General features: G+C 38.0%; 1 protein-coding gene across 2 annotated transcripts in view; it reads left to right on the forward strand.

Annotated features, from left to right (window-relative positions):
* Window positions 1–19,654, forward strand: part of MLLT3 (MLLT3 super elongation complex subunit) — a 294,338-nt gene that overhangs the window by 263,141 nt on the left and 11,543 nt on the right. For both annotated transcript variants that reach the window (XM_026453889.2, XM_026453890.1), the window contains exons 6-8: window positions 8,998–9,073; window positions 11,116–11,245; window positions 13,829–13,928. In XM_026453889.2, the coding sequence (XP_026309674.1) occupies window positions 8,998–9,073; window positions 11,116–11,245; window positions 13,829–13,928 (306 nt within the window). The remainder of the gene's footprint in view (window positions 1–8,997; window positions 9,074–11,115; window positions 11,246–13,828; window positions 13,929–19,654) is intronic.

Below are 19,654 nucleotides of genomic sequence, written 5' to 3' on the forward strand. Positions count from 1 at the left end.
TAAAGAATATGATAGAGCTACACAAAAATACATTATGAGGCTAGAGTTACTGATGTTTGTCCAATCTCATTTTTATGTATCTTTTTATATAACAAAGTTTTGTTCTTTTAGCATGTTTTTGAAGCAGTTACTAATGTAAAACTAAATGAAAACAAAATTTCTCTGGATTCTGGCTTTTAATAATTCACTAGTACATAGCTTGTTAGGTCAACATAACTGGAATATTGTTTTATCACTTTTCAGTACTTCTTTGTTTAAATTTGGCCTTACCTTTTATTGACATAGCCTTCTCAATATTTTACCCATTAATGGGAATTGGTAAGATAGATTTCATTCATCTGATGGAAATCATTTTTCCACAATTGTTTGGTATGGATGTTATATCTTTTATTTTGAGACAGAGTCTTGTCACCCAAACTGGAGTGCAGTGGCATAGCCGTAGCTCACTGCAGCCTCAAACTCCTGGGCTCAGGGGATCCTCCTGCTTCAGCCTCCCAAGTAGTTGGGACTATAGGGACACTTCATCAAGCCTGGCTAATATTTTTATTTTTTGTAGAGATGGGGATCTCACTATGTTGCCCAGGCTAGTCTTGAACTACTGGCTTCAAGCAATCTTCCTACCTTAGCCTCCCAAAGTGCTGGGATTACCAGCATGTGCCACTGCACCTAGCCTGTTATGTTATTTTAAAAAATGTATATTTAAAAATTGAGTGAATTATTTTCAGTTTCTTACAGAGGAGAAACCAAATGAGGTAGACTTTAAGTGTTTTTTTTTTATGTTAAGCAAAAAGAAAAGCTGTATAATGTGTATGTGTAAGATGATTTTTTTTTTTTAATGAAAGAAGGACCAAAGCTGTGAGAAGAACCTAGTACTTCAGTCAGGCATGATGAAAATTGAATGGAGAAGTAAATAAAGTGTCTTATATTTGTGTTTTCTTCTTTTGTTAATGTTCATCCACAGTCTTTCTGGATATTTGTGAAAGAAGAGATAATCTTTATAGCAGGCTATAGGTGTTCTGTTTCCAGGTGAGGTTTACATTTTATGAAAAGTTACATTTTCATAATGTAACTAATGAGGTTACATTTTATGAAACGTGTAGCAATGTGTCTGAAATAATTTCTGTTTAACTAGTTATACTGTACTCTTTCCTTTTTCACTATTTTTATTTTGATAGCTTTAAAGATCAAGTCACCAAAATTCTGTTCATAAATATAGTTGCCCATTAGAAAAGACAGAACTACTTCTGACATCTGTTACCTAAGGGGGAAGTATGCTCTCAGTACAGGATCAGTGCCAGCTTATGCAGGCCTTCTCCTGTGATCCACCTTGACAGGTGCTCTCTTTTGAAACACTTCTAGTTGTAAACATGTGGTTTTTCTTACTTGTCTTGGACAAAAGTAATACTCTGTAGAAAATCCATTTCAAAATGATTTTGCACAGCCATTTAATGTTGAAGATTGCATTGCAAATCCTGGTAGGCCCATTGTTTTGGTAGTAAAGATATATCTTGTTTTAGGCAGTAGAGGAGTATGTGACCTATTGTAAATAATAGTAGCAACCAAATGTTAATTAGCTACCATTAGAACAGCAATGTGCTAGGTGTTTTTACTTTATTATATCAATTTAAGATAATCACTTCTATATGAGGTTCAGTGCCCTCACTCTATGAGCAAACTAATGTTTAAGCAATCTTCCCCAAAGTATTCTGTCAAGCAGTAGAATTAAGATACTTAAGCATATGTAGGCATACCTTTGAGACACTGCAGGTTAGGTTCCAGACAACTGTAATAAAGTAAATAGCGCAATAAAAGTAGGCATGTGAAGTTTTTGGTTTCCCGGTACATATAAAAGTTATTATTTCTACTATATCATAATCTATTAAGTGTAACAGTATACATTACCTTATTAAAAATACTTTGTTGCCAAAAATGCTTACGATTATCTGGGCCTTCAGCTAGTCATAGTCTTTTTGCTGGTAGAAGTTCTCGCCCAGATGCTGATGACTACTGATCGATTGGGGTGCTGAAGATATGAGTGGCTGTGGTAATTTTTGAAAGTAAGACAATGCAGGCCAGGTGCAGTGGCTCACGTCTGTAATCCCAGCACTTTGGGAGGCCAAGGCAGGTGGATCACGAGGTCAGGAGATTGAGACCATCCTGGCTAACACAGTGAAACCCCGTCTCTACTAAAAATACAAAAAAAAAAAAAAAAAAAATTAGCCAGGCGTGGTGGCGGGCGTCTGTAGTCCCAGCTACTTAGGAGGCTGAGGCAGGAGAATGGCGTGAACGAGCTTGCAGTGAGCCAAGATGGCGCCACTGCACTCCAGCCTGGATGACAGAGTGAGACTCCGTCTAAGAAGGAGAGAGAGAGAGAGAAAAAGAAAATAAGACAGTGCAGTTTGCTGCATGGATTGACTCTTACTTTTGCAAAAGATTAACTGTAGCATGTGAGGTTGTTTCATCACGCAGTAGAACTTTTAGAATTGGACTCAATTCTTTCAAACCCTGCCACTGCTTTATCGACTAAATTCATATAATATTCTAAATTCTTTATTGTCGTTTCAACAATGTTCCTAGCTTTTTCACCAGGAGTAGATTCCATCTCAAGAACCAGTTTCTTTGCTCATCCGTAAGCAGCAACTCCTCATCTGTTCAAATGTTATGAGACTGCAGAAATTCAGTCACGTCTTTAGACTTCACTTCTAATTCTAGTTCTCTTGCTGTTTCCACCACATCTGCAGTGACCTCCTCCACTAAAGTCTTGAACCCCTGGAAGTCATCCATGAAGGTTGAATTCAGCTTTTTCCAAACTCCTTTTAATGTTCATATTTTGATCTTCTCTTGTGAATCATGAATGTTCATAATGGCATCTAGAATAGTGAATCCTTTTCCAGAAGGTTTTTTATTTACTTTGCTCAGATACATCAGAGGAATTACTATCTATGGCAGCTATAGCCTTACAAAATGTATTTCTTAATAATAAAACTTGAAAGCCAAAATTACTTCTTGATTCCTGAGCTACAGAATAGATGTGTTAGCAGGCATGAAAACAATGTTAATCTCCTTGTGCATCTCCAGCAGAGCTTTCAGGTGACCAGATACATTGTTAATGAGCAATAATATTTTGAAAGGGATCTTTTATTCCGAGTAGTATGTCTCAACAGTGGGCTCAAACTATTCAGTAAACCACGCTGTAGGCAGATGTGCTGTCATTCAGGTTTTGTTGTCCCATTCCTATAGCGCGGACAGAGTATATTTAGCATAATTCTTAAGGGCCCTAGGATATTTTCAGAATAATAAATGAGCATTAGCTTCAACTTAAATTCACCAGTTGTATTAGCCTCTAAAAAGAGTGTCAGCCTGTCCTTTGAAACTTTGAAGCCAGGCCTTGACTTCTCTCTAGCTGTGAAAGCTCTAGATGGCATCTTGTTCCAGTAGAAGGCTGTTTCATCTACATAGAAAATCTGTTTATTGTAGCCACCTTCATCAATGTTGTTAGCTAGATCTTCTGGATAACTTGCTGCAGCTTCTTTATCAGCTCTTGCTGCTTCAACTTGCACTTTGATGTTACAGAGATGGCTTATTTCCCTAAACCTTACGAACCAACCTCTACTAGCATCAAACTTTTCGTCTGCAGCTTCCCCACCTCTCAGATTTTATAAAATTAAAGAGAATTAGGGCCTTGCTCTGGATTAGGCTTTGGTTTAAGGGAGTATTGTGGCTGGTGTAATCTTATATCCAGACCATTACAGCTTTCTCCATATCAGCAAAAAGCCTGTTTTGCTTCCTTATCATTCATGAGTTCACTGAAGTAGCACTTTTAATTCCATTCAAGAACTTTTCCTTTGCATTCACAACTTGGCTAAATATTTGGTGCAAGAGACCTAGCATTTGACCTATCACCTCTCCACATGCCTTTCTCACTAAGCCTAATCATTTGTAGCTTTGATTTAAAGTGAGAGATGTGTCTGGGTGCAGTGGCTCATGCTTGTAATCCCAGCACTTTGGGAGGCCAAGGCGGGTGGATCACCTGAGGTCAGGAGTTTGAGACCAGCCTGGCTAACATGGCAAAACCCCATCTCTACCAAAAATATACAAATTAGCTAGGCTTGTTGGTGCATGCCTGTAGTCCCAGCTACTTGGGAGTCTGGGGCAGGAGAATGGCTTGAACCTGGAAGGCGGAGGTTGCAGTGAGTTGAGATCATGCCATTGCACTCCAGCCCGGGCAACAAGAGCGAAACTCCATCTCAAAAAAAAAAAAAAAAAAAAAAAGAGAGATGTGTGACTCTTCCTTTCATTTGAACATTTAGAGGCCATTGTAGGATTATTAATTGGCCTAATTTCAATATTATCTCAGGGAATAGGGAGGCCCAAGGAGAAGGAGGGAGTTGGGGGACAGGTTGGTAGAGCAGTTAGACATACACAACATTTATTAAGTTTGCTATCTTACATGGACGCGGTTTGTGGTGCCCCCAAAGCAATTACAATAGTAGCATCAAAGATCACTGATCTCAGATCACCATAACAGGTATAATAATAATGAAAAAGTTTGAAATGTTGCAAGAATTTCCAATATGTGATGCAGAGATGAAGTGAACACAAGTTGTTGGAAAAATGGCATGATGAAACAAAGGATGTCTGTACTTTTATCACTGTGGAACATACCATTGAAAGAAACTACATGCAGAGTGTTTCATTACCCAGTAGGTCAGGTAAGCATGTGGTTAGAGGATCAGCAAGAAGAAGTAAGACATTTTTCTAGTGGGGAGAATTTTGATATTTTAAAAACAAGTGTTATATTAGTGAGCAAGGGGGAAAAATCAGAACCTCATTGGACTTCTCTGAACTTTTGATTTAGCATTCACACATGTGCATGCCCTCACATGCACACAGACACAGACACATATTTAAAATGTTTCTTACGGGGTAGGGTGGGGAAAGGAGAATATTATATCTTGGCAATCCTTAGGGCCTGTAAAGATCTTCATGTAGCCTTGTTTATGATGATTATTTTTTGTGTGTGAAGCAAGTGACCTTCTTTAGTTTATATAATCATCCTTGGTTTGTGTTTGGAAGATAAATATGACATTTTAAAATTAAAATACATAACTCACAGTGAACTGCAATTCTGTTGGTTGGACTCGATGAAATGTAAGACAGTGTCAGCCTCCTCTAGTGGCAGAGTGGCTCTTTGAGCAGTTAACATGCAGGTGAATTCTGTACTAGGCAGATTAAGTTAGTTTAAGGTGTCTCCACCACAACATGGTTGTACACGCTTAATAAATGTTTTCATTGAGTTGCAATTGTATTCTTTCAGACTGCCTCTGGATAAGTTGATTTTTTTTCTAATTTTCTTATGATGTATATACTCATGCTTTCTTAAATTTAAAATTCTTTCAAAAATGTGTTTGTGTGTGTGTATTTAGGGAAGAAAGGCAAACTAATATAGAATCAGCGGCCTCATCCTGTAGTTTTCATCAGCATCTCTTGTGAGCTTTTTATAAACATGCCTGGATCTTCACTATCAACCTATTAAATCAGAATCTCATCATATATAGGCTTCTCCCAGCTAATTCTGTTGAATTTCCGTGATTATCAGTCTCTGGATCCTTGATCAGTGGTTCCCTTCAGCGTGGTTGGTCCCTGGACCTGCAGCATCATCAGTACCTGTGATGTTGTATAAATTCCAGGGTCTGGTCCACTCACCCATGTCCCTCGATCTGCTGAATCTGTAACTCCTGGGTGGGGCAGCAGGCTGTGTATTGTCCACAAAAGTGTGAGATTCACTGCCTTAGATAATTTTAAAGATCTTATCTTCCACAAATGCTTGTTCTGTCCTGACTACTAAAAGCTTTCAGGACATTGCTTTGTTGCCCACTCTTCAGCATTTTATCCTTTTGTATCTAGCTCTTTTGCTTTAAAGTTTCTACTTTAATGTCCTTATAGAATTAATGTCTTTTTTTTTGTAAAACTTCTCAAATACTTTGTGGCAGAGGAAAGGTCTTAATCATAAATGATGAATAAAAAGCTCTTTTTCCTGTTGTGTTATGTTCCTATTTGTGGGTTTTTTGGTGATCAGCAACTGTGGAATTATTAACCTTATTTATGGGTAAGAAGCTAAAAGAAGGCTGCCTCCTGGTTTGGTTCTGGAATTGACATGATGCCTGAGACAGATGAGTCATGTTTCATGTGAGGTAGTTGGAGAGATGGCCACCATCTTCTCTTGTCATCCTAGCTAATGTCATTCTCAGCAATAGCTCTGGCAGAGTGGCTCCTTTAAGTCCAATGCAATGTGAACTGGCCAGGCAGGATGAGGAATTAGAGCTCTCTCAGCTCACTGTAAGGAAACCTCTTTTTCGGCTCCCAGATGGTTTCCAGAGCTATCAAAATAATATCATTTGCAGGCACTTTTCATGGCTGAAAAGAGCAACTTGGAGAGGAAGAGGAGTACTCTGCAAGCCCTGGGAGAAATGTTTTGCAGCTGGGCAGTGCACAGAAATGCCAACTGAATGCTCTTTCAGTTGTGTAACTCACCATTGGGGCTCAACAGTAGAAGAGCCACTCGACAGAAATGAAGAGTACCTCACAGAGCATTTGTACTTGTAAACCAACTTTTCTTTGTGACCCACAAACAGCAATGTGTAAGACATTGTGCTACAATCCTCAAGTCAATCTTACAGTGCTGAAGAGTTGGTAGGCCGCCTGCTGCTCATTAGAGATCCTGTCTGGCTCTTTTCCTGCAGAATGAATGGTAGATTGCTGACACCTGCTTTCCCATCAAGCCTGAGGATGTGAATTGTGCATTAGGAATGTCTGAAAGTGTTTCCTTGTGTCCAAGTTGGTAGAGCTTGGTGCTACCTTGGGAGAAGGGGGTGAGAATTCAGTGCTGGAAGGGGAGATGAGAAAAGCAGTGGTGAGAAACAAATATAAACTGAGATTCTCATCCTCATTTAGTGATTTCTGGTGGTGCTCTTAGTTTGTCCTCGAATTTGGTCACCTTGAAGTAAAAAGATTTGTTCTGTACGCAGGAAACCGCAAATATTCTCAAATACATAGTTAAGACTATGAGCGTATTAAAATTAGGATGGAAATAAATTTGGTTGTAAGAACATTACTAAGTTATTTTGAAATAAATTTAGCCTTAAATATGTAAAATTCAAGTTTGTTGGTATGATCAGTATCTTTGCACACTTACGTCCATGTGTCTGTTTTGCCTGTCTTTAGCTGCCATGAAGTCTTTCAATAAAACTGTGGCAGACGGTGGAACACAGGGCCTAATATGCTGTCTTTAGTCACCAATAAAAAGTGCCTCTTGTATGCAATGCATTATGCTAGTACAAGAGGATTACAAGAAGCACAAGACAGATCCCTAATTTTTCAAGTGCTGGCAGTCTACAGACTATCTGGGAGCAAAGACACATCAGAGGCAGTGCAATACTGTCGTACCTCTAGCAAGAAAACATGATACTTCCACTATATTTCAGTGGTTTTGGAGAAGGAAGAGAACTGAGTTGTATGATGTGGAACTTTCTGGTTATAAAAGGATAAGGAGAATTCATAGGAGCAAGAGATTGAGGTGTGTGTATGACACTCTTTCCTTGCTGCTAATTGGTTGTGGAATTAAAGAGAATTTACAAAAAAGAATGGCAACATTTTCTCTTGACTCATTTGGATCTGTCAGTTGTGAATATTGGCCTCCATTTGCGAACTGTGAATGAAAAGGGTTAGGGTTGGGTCATGGCCTAGGGCCACAGTTAAATTAACTGGCTCATAATGTGATTGAACTAATGACCTTAGCCTCATTACCACTATGTTTTAACCAGTTGAGTCAATCAAATATTACAGAAAGGGTAATCAAGGTATCTTTTAGAAAGAGACCTGTATTTCTCTAATGACCAGTGATGATGAGCTTTTTTTTGTATGTTTGTTTGCCGCATGAATGTCTTCTTTTGAAATGTAAATCCAAACTACAATGAGATACCCTCTCAAGCCAGTTAGAATGGCAGTCATTAAAAAGTCAGGAAACAACAGGTGCTGGAGAGGATGTGGAGAAATAGAAACAGCGCTTTTGCACTGTTGGTGGGAGTGTAAATTAGTTCAACCATTGTAGAAGACAGTGTGGTGATTCCTCAAGGATGTAGAACCAGAAATACGATCTGACCCAGTAATCACATTACAGGGTATATACCCAAAGGATTATAAATCATTCTACTATAAAGACACATGCACATTTATGTTTATTGTGGCACTATTCACAATAGCAAAGACCTGGAACCAACCCAGATGCCTATCAGTGATAGACTGGATAAAGAACATGTGGGACATATACACCATAGAATACCATGCAGCCATCAAAAGGATGAGTTCATGTCCTTTGCAGGGACATGGATGAAGGTGGAAACCATCATTCTCAGCAAACTATCACAAGAACAGAAAACCAAACACCACATGTTCTCGTAAGTGGGAGTTGAACAATGAGAACATATGGACACAGGGAGGGGAACCACACATACCAGGGCCTGTTGGGGGTTGGGGGCTAGGGGAGGGATAGCATTAGGAGGAATACCTAACATAGATGTTGGGTTGATGGGTGCAGTAAACCACCATGGCACATGTATACCTATGTAACAAACTTGCACATTCTGCCCATGTATCCCAAAACTTAAAGTATAATAAAGAAGTATTTTATATCTAAGATGAAAAGAAGGAGACCTGTATAGCAGTAAACATAGGAGTGAAATCAAAGCCAGGCCCTTTTCTCATGTTACACCCAGGTGTTTATCTCTTCATTCTTGAGTTTTTATACTTTTTTCTGCATCTAATAAAAATAAGGTGGGCACAACAAAAGACAACATGACTCTCCTGTGTTAGTAATTTACATAATGAAATGCATCACGGTTTTTGCAGAGGATGGTTTGAGCAACAATACTGTTTTCAACTTTAGATGTGTGGTATCCCATAAATTTATTGATGGTGCCTTTTTATTCTTCTTTAAAGTCTGAACAACCCAGTCCTGCCAGCTCCAGCTCCAGCTCCAGCTCCAGCTTCACACCATCCCAGACCAGGCAACAAGGTATCAACATCTCCTGCAAACTAGGAGATGCTTTTCTCATAAAACATCTTAATGATACTTTGGGAGGCCGATGCAGGTAGATCATGAGGTCAGGAGGTCAAGACCATCCTGGCTAACATGGTGAAACCCTGTCTCTACTAAAAATACAAAAAGTTAGCCAGGTGTGGTGGCATGCGCCTGTAGTCCCAGCTACTCGGGGGGCAGGCTGAGGCAGGAGAATCCCTTCGACCCGGGATGTGAAAGTTGCAGTGAGCCAAGATTGCGCCACTGCACTCTAGCCTGGGCGACACAGCGAGACTCTGTCTCAAAAAAAAAGAAAAAAAAAAAAAATCTTAATGCGTTGATTTATCACCTATCTTATACTGTTTTATTATTTGAATTGTAACTAGGCTTTTATGCAGTTGTATTTATTTCCCTTAGGAATGCAGTTGAATATTGTTCTGATGTGCAAGGCAAGGCTCTAGAAATTCCCCTTTTTCCAGTCCCTGCCATCAGATTCTCATTGCTACAAAAGGATTATAGACACAGCCCATCCCAGGGAGTTCCCAAAGGAAATACAATAGTAAAAGCTGTAAGAGGCTTTGACATAGGGAAATAGGTTTTCATTTTTCCTCCTGGACATATTTTTTTTTCTGCATGTTAATAGTCTTTTTTTAAAGCAATACTAATTGGCTGTCTTTTAAATATATATTTTTCTTTACTCATGATCAAGTGTTAAATTCAGAACAAAGACATTTAAACTAGAATATTTAAATAATTTTTCCATTTTTGTGTATGTGGAAAATCTTCAAATGTACACTGTTTTTTACATGAAAAATGCATAGGTATCAAAGTAGAATTTGTGTTTTAGCATAGTATTGAACATTACCTTTTTCATTGACCACACTGAATTCCTGATGGCCTTGAATGTTTTGAAAAGGATTAAATTGTTGTATGTGTTTGGACTAAGGCTAAGCTTCCAGGAAAAAAATAAAATAAAAGACAGTAATCGTTTTGGCTATTCAGAGGTCTTGTTTCACTGACTTCCAAAGAAATAAGCCCACAACAAAAGTAGAAAAATTTGGGTTTTGCAGAATGTGAGATTGTAAGGAGTCAAGATAGTAATAGCTTAGATACCCCTGTCATAGATGAGACTTTAGGAATTGCCTATTCCAGAATGAAAGTGTCTCTCTTTCTTCATTGTCTTTATAACCTCTTCTGTTAAGATTAAAACTACCTATTTTTTGGTCACATTTAGCCTAGTAAAGTGAAAATAAGCCACACTAGTTTGTGTTTGTGTGTGTGTGTTTTCATTTCTGTCCTGTTCTAGAATAAAATTAGAGTTCGATTTTTTTCTTTTTCCTGTCTGATACTGGATACTGTCCTGATATTTCTGTGTACCTGATTTATTACATGGTCTTATTTATGTTTATACTTGCTGGTATTGTGCCAGTAATTTCTTAAAAAGTAAAATGAAAATTGGCTGCTTAAAATTGCTGCGACAAGACCTTGTGTCCAAGATCAATATGAAGATCAGAGGTAGGATATTACACCATGGAATTGAAATACTTTATAATCTGAACTTGACTGAAATGCTTGCTTGACCTGAAATTGACCTTGAAATAAAAGGAACAGCTAAACCTTAATAGATCAAAAACTACCACACAAAGGCTGCATTGCCAAGAACAAGTTACAACCACAGTGATTTATTAATCTCAACTTTTCAATACATGGATTAACCTAACAAAACATTCAATTTACTAATAGATTTTTCTTCTTCTTTTTATGTATGATTTTTCTTAGGGAAGAAAAATATACAGAAAAAAATTCCTAGAAAATAGAGATTCTTTAGCGAACATTATGGGAATCTTATGAAAACAATAGTGTTTTGGCAGAGATTGCATTTTAGAAACTATACCAAATTTGCCTTGTAAATTGTATAAATATATGTTATGATTATTTTTAACAAGTCTTCAGTGCTGGTAAGCACCCTCCTGTTTCTAATATGACTAAGTGTGTTTGAGTATATGTTTGATTGTCTGTGGTTCATTGTCATTACTCAGGTCCTTTGAGGTCTATAATGAAAGATCTGCATTCCGATGACAATGAGGAGGAATCTGATGAAGTGGAGGATAACGACAATGACTCTGAAATGGAGAGACCTGTAAATAGAGGAGGCAGCCGAAGTCGCAGGTGAGTGTCTTGGAAGGAAAGGGGTTGCCTGTGATGAAGTCAGACTCTTTCACAAGCCCTGCTGGGATGATCACAGCAAAGGTGTGAAACACCAAAAACGGTAGTAGATGGTCACATTCATTTGATGCAGGGTCTCCTTGGCATGCCTACACCTGCTTTACAGGGAACTATTTCTCCTTTTTCTCAGAAAGAGACTTTCCTCTAAAAATTTTATAGGAAAAAGTCACATTAGATGTCCTTGTCCTTGGAAAAGAAGAGTTTGTGTCGATCGACTGCTGGAGATAGTCTCAGAATTTAAAGAAATGTGTTTGCTGATGGTAGTTAGAAATACATAATTGGCTCTAGTGAATTATGTGTGTGACCTAATTAAAACTAGGATCACCTATGTGTTTTCCAAAAAATAAATTCCTTTTAAGTGTGCTGACAATTAGGTGCCTTAAGTAGCTTTAATGCTGTGAGGCATAATTCCATGTTATAAGATGGTAATTCATGTGACTTATAATTAATAGTCAACTTGAAATTGCCCTGAGGATTTTATTTCTTTATCATGAAGAAAACAAATAGGCATGCTTACTTTAATTTGTCTTGAGTGGAAAAAATACAATCTACTTGAACTTAAAATCCAATTATATTTATAATATATTGCATTAAATCTTTCCCTATTACCCATTACTATGTGGAAGACTCTAAGATTCAAAAAAAAAAAAAACAAAAATGCAGTCTTAACCCAAGCTAGAGAGACGATGATTCCTAATTGCCAATGCTTTGTCCTCTGAAAAGAGACTCCTTAGGGTGTGTGCCCCATCAGATATCTCAGTGACTGTTTTTTATGGTCGTATTCAACCCCTGTTTCTCTCCTTGTCTCTCAGACTTACCTGTCAGCATTCCTTTTAAATAGGAGAATATAACCTCTTTAATATGACCATGGCCTTATAACATTTCCATTTAGAAGTCTTTTGTCTGATAAAAAGGAAACTAGTAGAGGAAAAAAGACCTCAAAATGACTGAAAATTAAAGTAGCTTACTTATACCAACCAAAATCCTGACCACTGGCTGCTCTCATATTTAGCTGATGAAAACTGTGTGACTTATTTAGATGATTTCCCAAGTTGTTATTTAGAAGATCTGGATATTCTGCGATTAGTTGCTGCCCACCTACTTATTGCTCCAACCCCTGAGTCTGTGTGGTCATCATATAGGCTTGTGAGTCATCTGATATAGATATACATTGTGGGGGCTGCTTTTCTTGTTCCCTGCCTGACATGTGCTGTGTTAGCATGGCAGCGCCAGTGTAACATTTGATCTTCACTGCACTTGTGAAGTCTCAACTGTTTAATCAGTTTAAATACTCAGCCTTCCACTTCACTCAAGAAGCATTTTAAAACAGCGCTTCAACTGAACACTTCATTAATGTAATTTAGTTAAGAAAAACACGTTCTATCAGTTTTTGCTAAAAGGATGTCCCAGTGTATCCTTTTCATTTCCTATCTTGTATCTTGTCTGTCTGAATACATTATAGAGCTAGAATGTGATTGCCTATTCAGAGTGAAAGAAAAACTATCCTGATTTCTAAAACAGTTTCTGTTTCTGAGAAGCATATTACATTAGGTACTATATAACCGGAGAGATGGGGAGCAAACACTGAAAGAGGACATCTCTAAGGGAGGACTACATTCAGCACGGTAGAATAGAGAAATCTCTCCTATTGTGGATAAAAGAAAATTCTATTTTCTTCTGAAAAGAAAAAATGGGGAGGAGGTGGTGTGTATTGTCTTTAGTTGTTTAATTTTTAAAAGATATCATTGTAGTTTTCCAAAGCAGTTATTCCAAACATACCATTTCTTTGTGTTGTTGTAGCGTATTTCCAATGAATTGTTGTATCAGTGTTGAGAACTGGAGACAGCCTTGAATAATGACACAGTAGAAATGATTGGTAGTGGTTCTAGCACGCCGGGCTCCACATGTTTAATCCTTAGATGTCACTCTGTGCTGTCAGTGGTGCAAGGCTGTTTTCCACATTCTTTATGAAGTTTCATTTATGTAGTTGCTTCTTCCCCTGCAGCGTGTATTCTAGACACGTTTGTAACTTTTTCATCCGTAACAGAGAGGAGGAAAGGAAAATAAAGGTAGTAATCTACACACTGTCTTAATTTTGCTGATCTTCTGTAAGCTTGAGTAGCATGCTTGATCATAGTAGGTGCATAGAGCAGGAGAAGGGAGATGAATGAATAAATGAACCCAGTAAAGTATAGTGGCTGAGCACTAGCTTTGGGCCCCATTGCTTGTATTTGAATTCCAGAGCCACTATTTTTACCTATGTGACCCTAGATGAGTGATCCAGTCTTTCTAAGTCTCAGTTTACTCATCTGTGAAACAGGAGATCGTGAAAAGAGAAATGGCAGGTAAAGCACTTAACACAGTTCCAGTTACAAAGTAAGTACCAATACATGTTAGCAGTTGTGGGTTAAAATGAACTTGTCAAGGGTTAGTGTTTGGATTCTGTGCTTTCCACGCCTATTTCTATGGGTATTTCAAGAATCATCTGTTTGTAATGATGTGCATAACTTGTCTGTTTCTTTTCAGAGTTAGCTTAAGTGATGGCAGCGATAGTGAAAGCAGTTCTGCTTCTTCACCCCTACATCATGAACCTCCGCCGCCCTTATTAAAAACCAACAACAACCAGGTAAATTGTGGGGTTTGCACTTTGCAACACTCTGTAGAGCTAGGTGTAATCATTTTTACAAAGCATGCAAAACTTTCATCCCTGAATTTTAAACAAACTTCCTCTTGTTACCAAATAGATGAGAGGCCACAGCCTTTGGAATAAACACATAGTTAGGGTAAAAGAGGTTCTGTTGTCATGAGAAGATGAATGTGTTCCATCTGATGGGTTAATTAAGTTCGTACAATAAGAGAGGGTGACAAAAAGTATTGCCAATTTACCGTTTACTCCTGATTTCTATATACTTTACACCTCAGCAGTAAGTAGGTGCCTTAATTAGGAAGAATATGACCTTTGGGGCTAGTATAAAGCCTGGTTCTTTACCACGGGTAATTTACTGATGGGAAATTAACTTTTAGCTTTTGATTCTCAGTTTCGTTGTCTGTAAATGACATTAACACTACCTTTTAGGTTATTGGGAAGATGACAGATAATATATGTAAACAGCAAAAGGCAGTGCCCTACTTGGCACTCAGTTGATGGTAGTTTATTATTATAGGTGTTTGGCCTCAGTTTTCTCGTCCAAGATAAAAGGATTATTACTTGGATTTTAAGGAATAATTAATAAAATGCTGAGAAAATAATGGTCATTATCATTGTTACAACTTGAGCTAAAGGAAAGCTTATTAATTTGATAGTCAACTCAAAATACAACTATTTGGATAAGATCTAGGCAGAACTTTGAAGGCTATGATAAAGAGCATTTGTTAAATAAATTAAATTGGGATATTTTCTTTACCAACTAAAATAAACTATTTTCAGTATCATGAATAATGTAAAAGCCTCATTGAGCATTGAATTGATACTCTCATTATCATAAGTTTTTCTTATCTTTTAGTGTCAACAGATTTCCTATGACCTCTACAATAACTGCTTAATTCAAGTTACTATACGAATAGTAACTTGAAAATTAAACAACTGTGTTTTTCTGAAAATACTCTGTTTCACAGATGTCCTTCACTTTTAAATAGTCTTGCCCTTAAATTTGTGGTCTTTGTGTTACTTGTAAAATGTTAGTTTATAGCTGAAGACTTTTTCTTTTTGCATTTTATTTAAAGCACTGGCAAAGATCTCTTGTAGTTTAAAATTCCTCATTTATAAGGTTTGTCTATAATGCAAATCCATTCTTGTTAAGTAGGAATAATACCAGTACTCTTTATTTTACCAGTTACGGTTCAACTGCAATTTCTTTGTGTCCTACATAAAAATCAAAGTCCAGCCTCATTATCTCTTATAGATGGGGTACTCAGTGAGTTATTTACTTCTTTTTCCATATCCTGGCTCTTCCCCATCTTCAGGGCCAGCCGTACTCATGGCCCAGGCGACGTTTACCTCTGGTGTGGATGCCTGCCACCACAAGTCAAGCATTTCAGAGGAAAGTAAAAAGAGGAAAGACATACACGTCATGGCCAATCAGCTGAGAACACTGGACTGGTTAAATAGATAATTTGGGATCCTTTTGTAAATTTGTGCTTCAGTGAGAACTAGCATTAGGATAGAATTTGAACCTTGGTGAGTTTTTTTTTTTTTTTTTTTTTTTTTGAGATGGAGTTTTGCTCTTGTTGCCCAGGCTGGAGTGCAGTGGCGCAATCTTAGCTCACTGCAACCTCCGCCTCCTTGGTTCAAGTGATTCTCCTGCCTCAGTCCCGCAAGTAGCTGGAACTACAAGCGCATGCCACCATGCCCAACTAATTTATGTACTTTTGGTAGAGACGGGTTTTCACCATGTTGGCCAGGATGGTCTCGATCTCTTGACTTCATCATCCGCCCACCTCAGCCTCCCAAAGTGCTGGGATTACAGGTGTGAGCCGCTGCTCCTGGCCAATGATATTTTTATATCCAACGTAAGCCTATTTCAGCTTGATTTCTGTATCCAGTGGGTGGTGTATGAGAGCTACAATATGTCATGGGCACAGCAGTGGCAGGGCCAGGAGTGTAGGGCATTAGGCTCTGCTTTTGTGCCCCTCACTAATCTCCTTCAGTATCTCTCCTAATCATAGTGAAAAGTGGGCTTGCTAGGGAATGCAGCTCCAACAAGCCCCTTTCATGCCCTTCAAACCTTATGGCTTCCCTTAAGCCCTTCCTGAACAGGCCGTCTTGAACCGACCTTGGCTTTAGGGAAAGGTTTAGACTCTTTGTCAGACTGTTTTTTACCTGTCCAGCAAAACAAAACCAAAAACAAATAGTGTCATCTATCTGGAGAGGGTAAAAGTTACCTTACCTGATTAAGTAGCATACCCCTGGTTCCTTGGCGTGTTTATTTGGCAAATGTCGCTTCACACATATGAATCATCAGTCTGCCAGTAATACTCTATTATGTGTCACTTTCTCCATGCACCTGTAAGCATGGTGAGAAAGTTCATATGCTTCCACTGGAAATATATATACCACGGGAGGGCTTACCTCCTTAGAGCTATGTCTTGGAGCCAAGAGGACAAGAAACGGTTTCTTAAACCTTGTCTGGTATTGATTTCCTAGCCCCTCAAATCACTTGCACTGGCGTCAGATGTGATGCTATCTCTTTTAAGTCAAGCTTCTGGGACTTAAAAACATTACTAGTATATCTTAATTCTCTAAGTTGATGATGTAAGAGAGTAAAAATTTCTTTAAAATCTAGAAGTCAACTAAATTTCACTCTGGAATGACTTTTTAGTCGTATTTGAATGTGTGTGTATGTGTGCAGGAGGGAGGGAGAAAAGTAGGTGGAGAGAGACAGGGATAGAGAAAGTATGAATCTGAATTTTCACAATAAATAAAGAGTTGAGAACATACTTGGAAGGACTAACTCCAAAATGGGAACACTCTGAGTTTCCTTCTTCCATACCCCTCTCCTGTTCTCTCTCTATCAATTGAGAATGATCTCTGAGTTTGGTAAAGTACCAGGCAAAGCTGAATTGTCCATTGCCTTTTCTTAGATCTTCCAGGACTAGAGAAGAGGGGAAGTACTAATGGAGTCAAACATTTTCATACTGAATAAAAGTGAACATAGAGTCGCACGTCAACCAAGCAAGTAATTAACCTGAGTATTGTTGGGAGCTACTGTCATTAGCATGAAAGATCTATCAGTAGAGAATCCATCTGTGAATAACTGAGTTGTCATTCTTCATAAAGGGTTACAGAAAAATATAATCTTGAAAGTTTGTCAAGACATTTTCTCAGATTAAAGACAAAAGTGCTACTAAACCACAATTCTTCTATTTTCAGAGACTGCTGTATCTATAAATGGTGTAGCTAGGCAGTCTGGGTGGCTCTGCTTCTCTCAGTACAGTTTAATAGGGAATAATAAAGAGTGTTGCATCATTTCAACCAGAGATGGTTTTTTCACTCCAAACCTCCCATATGTGAAGTTCAAACAAAAACAAAATACCACATCTTTTTTAGCGAAATCTTGGCAGGGAAGGAGGGGAGAAAGGACTTGAAGGAAGGAAGTGATCCATTGGACCCGAGTTAATATTCAGAATATCATAAATCACCTATCAGCCTGCAAGGCATGTTGAATGAAATTAAAAAGAGTCTATCCAGTTAAACTGGTTTAAAATAAGCCTGTGGAAGACAAGGTGTTGTACTTTTTTATTCTGGAGTTGTTTCCCTAAAGATAAGAAATGATCATAAATAAAACAATTGTCTTCAGCAGGGCTCAGCTCTCTCAGAATGAGGTTTTGACAAAGCTGTTTATTTTGGAGCAGGGAGAGATCAAAGAAGGAAGATTAACTGAGCCCTCTCTGGGCAGCCACTCAGTAACTTGAGGCGGGTCACTGACACCCAGAGCTTTTGTTCCTGCCACTGCAGCTTCAGAAGAAAGAAACTAGGATTTCAATGCATTTTGGCCTTCTGTGCTGTAGCACTTATGGAATGTGCGGGGTGGGACTTAAGCGTCCAAATGTTCTATTTTCTGCTTTGAAGAAAAGGTGGCAGAACTCTCTAAACCTAGTTAGCAAAGTTCTATTGCAAATACAGCGTCCTCAAGTCACTTCAACACCCAGAGTATAGGAGTTGGAGGAGGGGATCGTGGGAGGCAGCGGGATATGGTGGGAACAAAATTCAGTTCTGTAATGCACAAGGCAAGCAGGCAGGGACTTTTTTTTTTCTTTCTTGCCTGAAATCTCAGCGGATTGTCTCTGCATGCCCAGCCCAGTATCTGAGTTGGCGAGGAGTGCCATCTACTGACCTACTTACTCTTAGGTCTCAGCGCTGATTTTTCTCTTAAGGTCTCACTTCCAACAACAATGGAGGAGGACATTCTGAATGTAGTGGAGTATTTGGTTTCCTTTACAGTGGAGCATGTTAAAAACGATTGCCTTGCCTCTGCTAATAAGTAATTTCCCTGTGTTGCCAAAAGCATTGTATTTTAAGTTAGCCTGGTCAAATTAGTCTTTTGGTTATCTTCATAGTAAAAATGATGAAAAAAGCATGATTCTCAGGAAAGACTGTTAGAAAGACACTTTTTACCCATGCATTATTCTCAATTAAAATAAAAATTTGCCCTTTCAGGAGTATTTGGTCTTTTCCAGGATGTCATATTCCTATCCTCATCCAATAAAATGTTTATTAGTAGTATAAAATGTTAAAACTGAATGGGAATCTGGGTGTTATCTTGTTCATTTCTCCCATTTCATCCTTTGCAGTCCGAAAATATTAAATGATAAGGCTGAGACTTGAACTTGGGCTTCTGAGCCTAATCAGTTGCTCTTGCCATTACAGATTAAAAGTGGACTTATTCTTAAAATCTTTATGTTATGGAATGTAGTAAACTTGTGGACAGAACTGTTACTAAGTTAGGGCAGAGAATGGGTAAAGAGAACAGTAGGAATATAAAACTTCTTAAGATAAAGTAGGTCCTTTATTTGGTATTTTCCTCCTTTAATATTAGTCCCCAATTATAACAACTCACTTCATAATGAGTTATAACGAAAAATACAAATTACTTTCCTTTTTGTGTTTACACACATTTGTAAGCACTCATCATTTATAAATTTAGTGGTTTCAAGCTTTTTCAAGTGAGGGCCATTTAAAAATACTTACCTTTTAATCCTCAGTTTTGAAGATGCTGTTGAAGAAATCAGCTGCATTTATTAAATAATAATTTGCTTCTCCTTTTTATTAAATAGAAACATAGCTTCCCACCAAAGCTTCTATACAGTACGTAAAACTATTCATAACTTAAGTTGTAATCAGTCCAGATAAAAGGGAAACACTTGGTGTTTTACCAAGGGTAAACATATCATTTCTTAAAACACGGAAGATAGTCCTATCTCTTTATTTCTTGAGTTGGAGGATCCCAAATTGGGAGCAACTAGTATAACTCGTGGCCATCTTCATTTCCATCAAATGTTCCACAAAACTGCATCAGTTTTGTGCATATGAGTAATTTTAGAATGTGAAAGTTAGGTACTAAAAAGGGCATTTGAGTATTTGTTTTTATCATCCCTAGCATACTGAGCACTAGTAGTCATGCTGAAACAGCAGAATGAATAGGAAAAAAATTCTTGCCAGAGGGAACTATAATCTCAGTATAACTCAGCTGCTATACATATGGTGAGAGTGTTGTCGCAAAAGAGAAGCAGCCTTGGAAGCTTAGATCAATTTCCTTATCATCAACTGTTTTTTTTAGTTCTACTCCTCTGACTCAGCATTTCAGATCTAAGTAATTTATTTTCCAAGGAAAATAAGATTAGAGAGAAGAAGGA

This window comes from Piliocolobus tephrosceles, chromosome 14, assembly GCF_002776525.5.
Source record: "Piliocolobus tephrosceles isolate RC106 chromosome 14, ASM277652v3, whole genome shotgun sequence".
NCBI classification, from domain to species: domain Eukaryota; kingdom Metazoa; phylum Chordata; class Mammalia; order Primates; family Cercopithecidae; genus Piliocolobus; species Piliocolobus tephrosceles.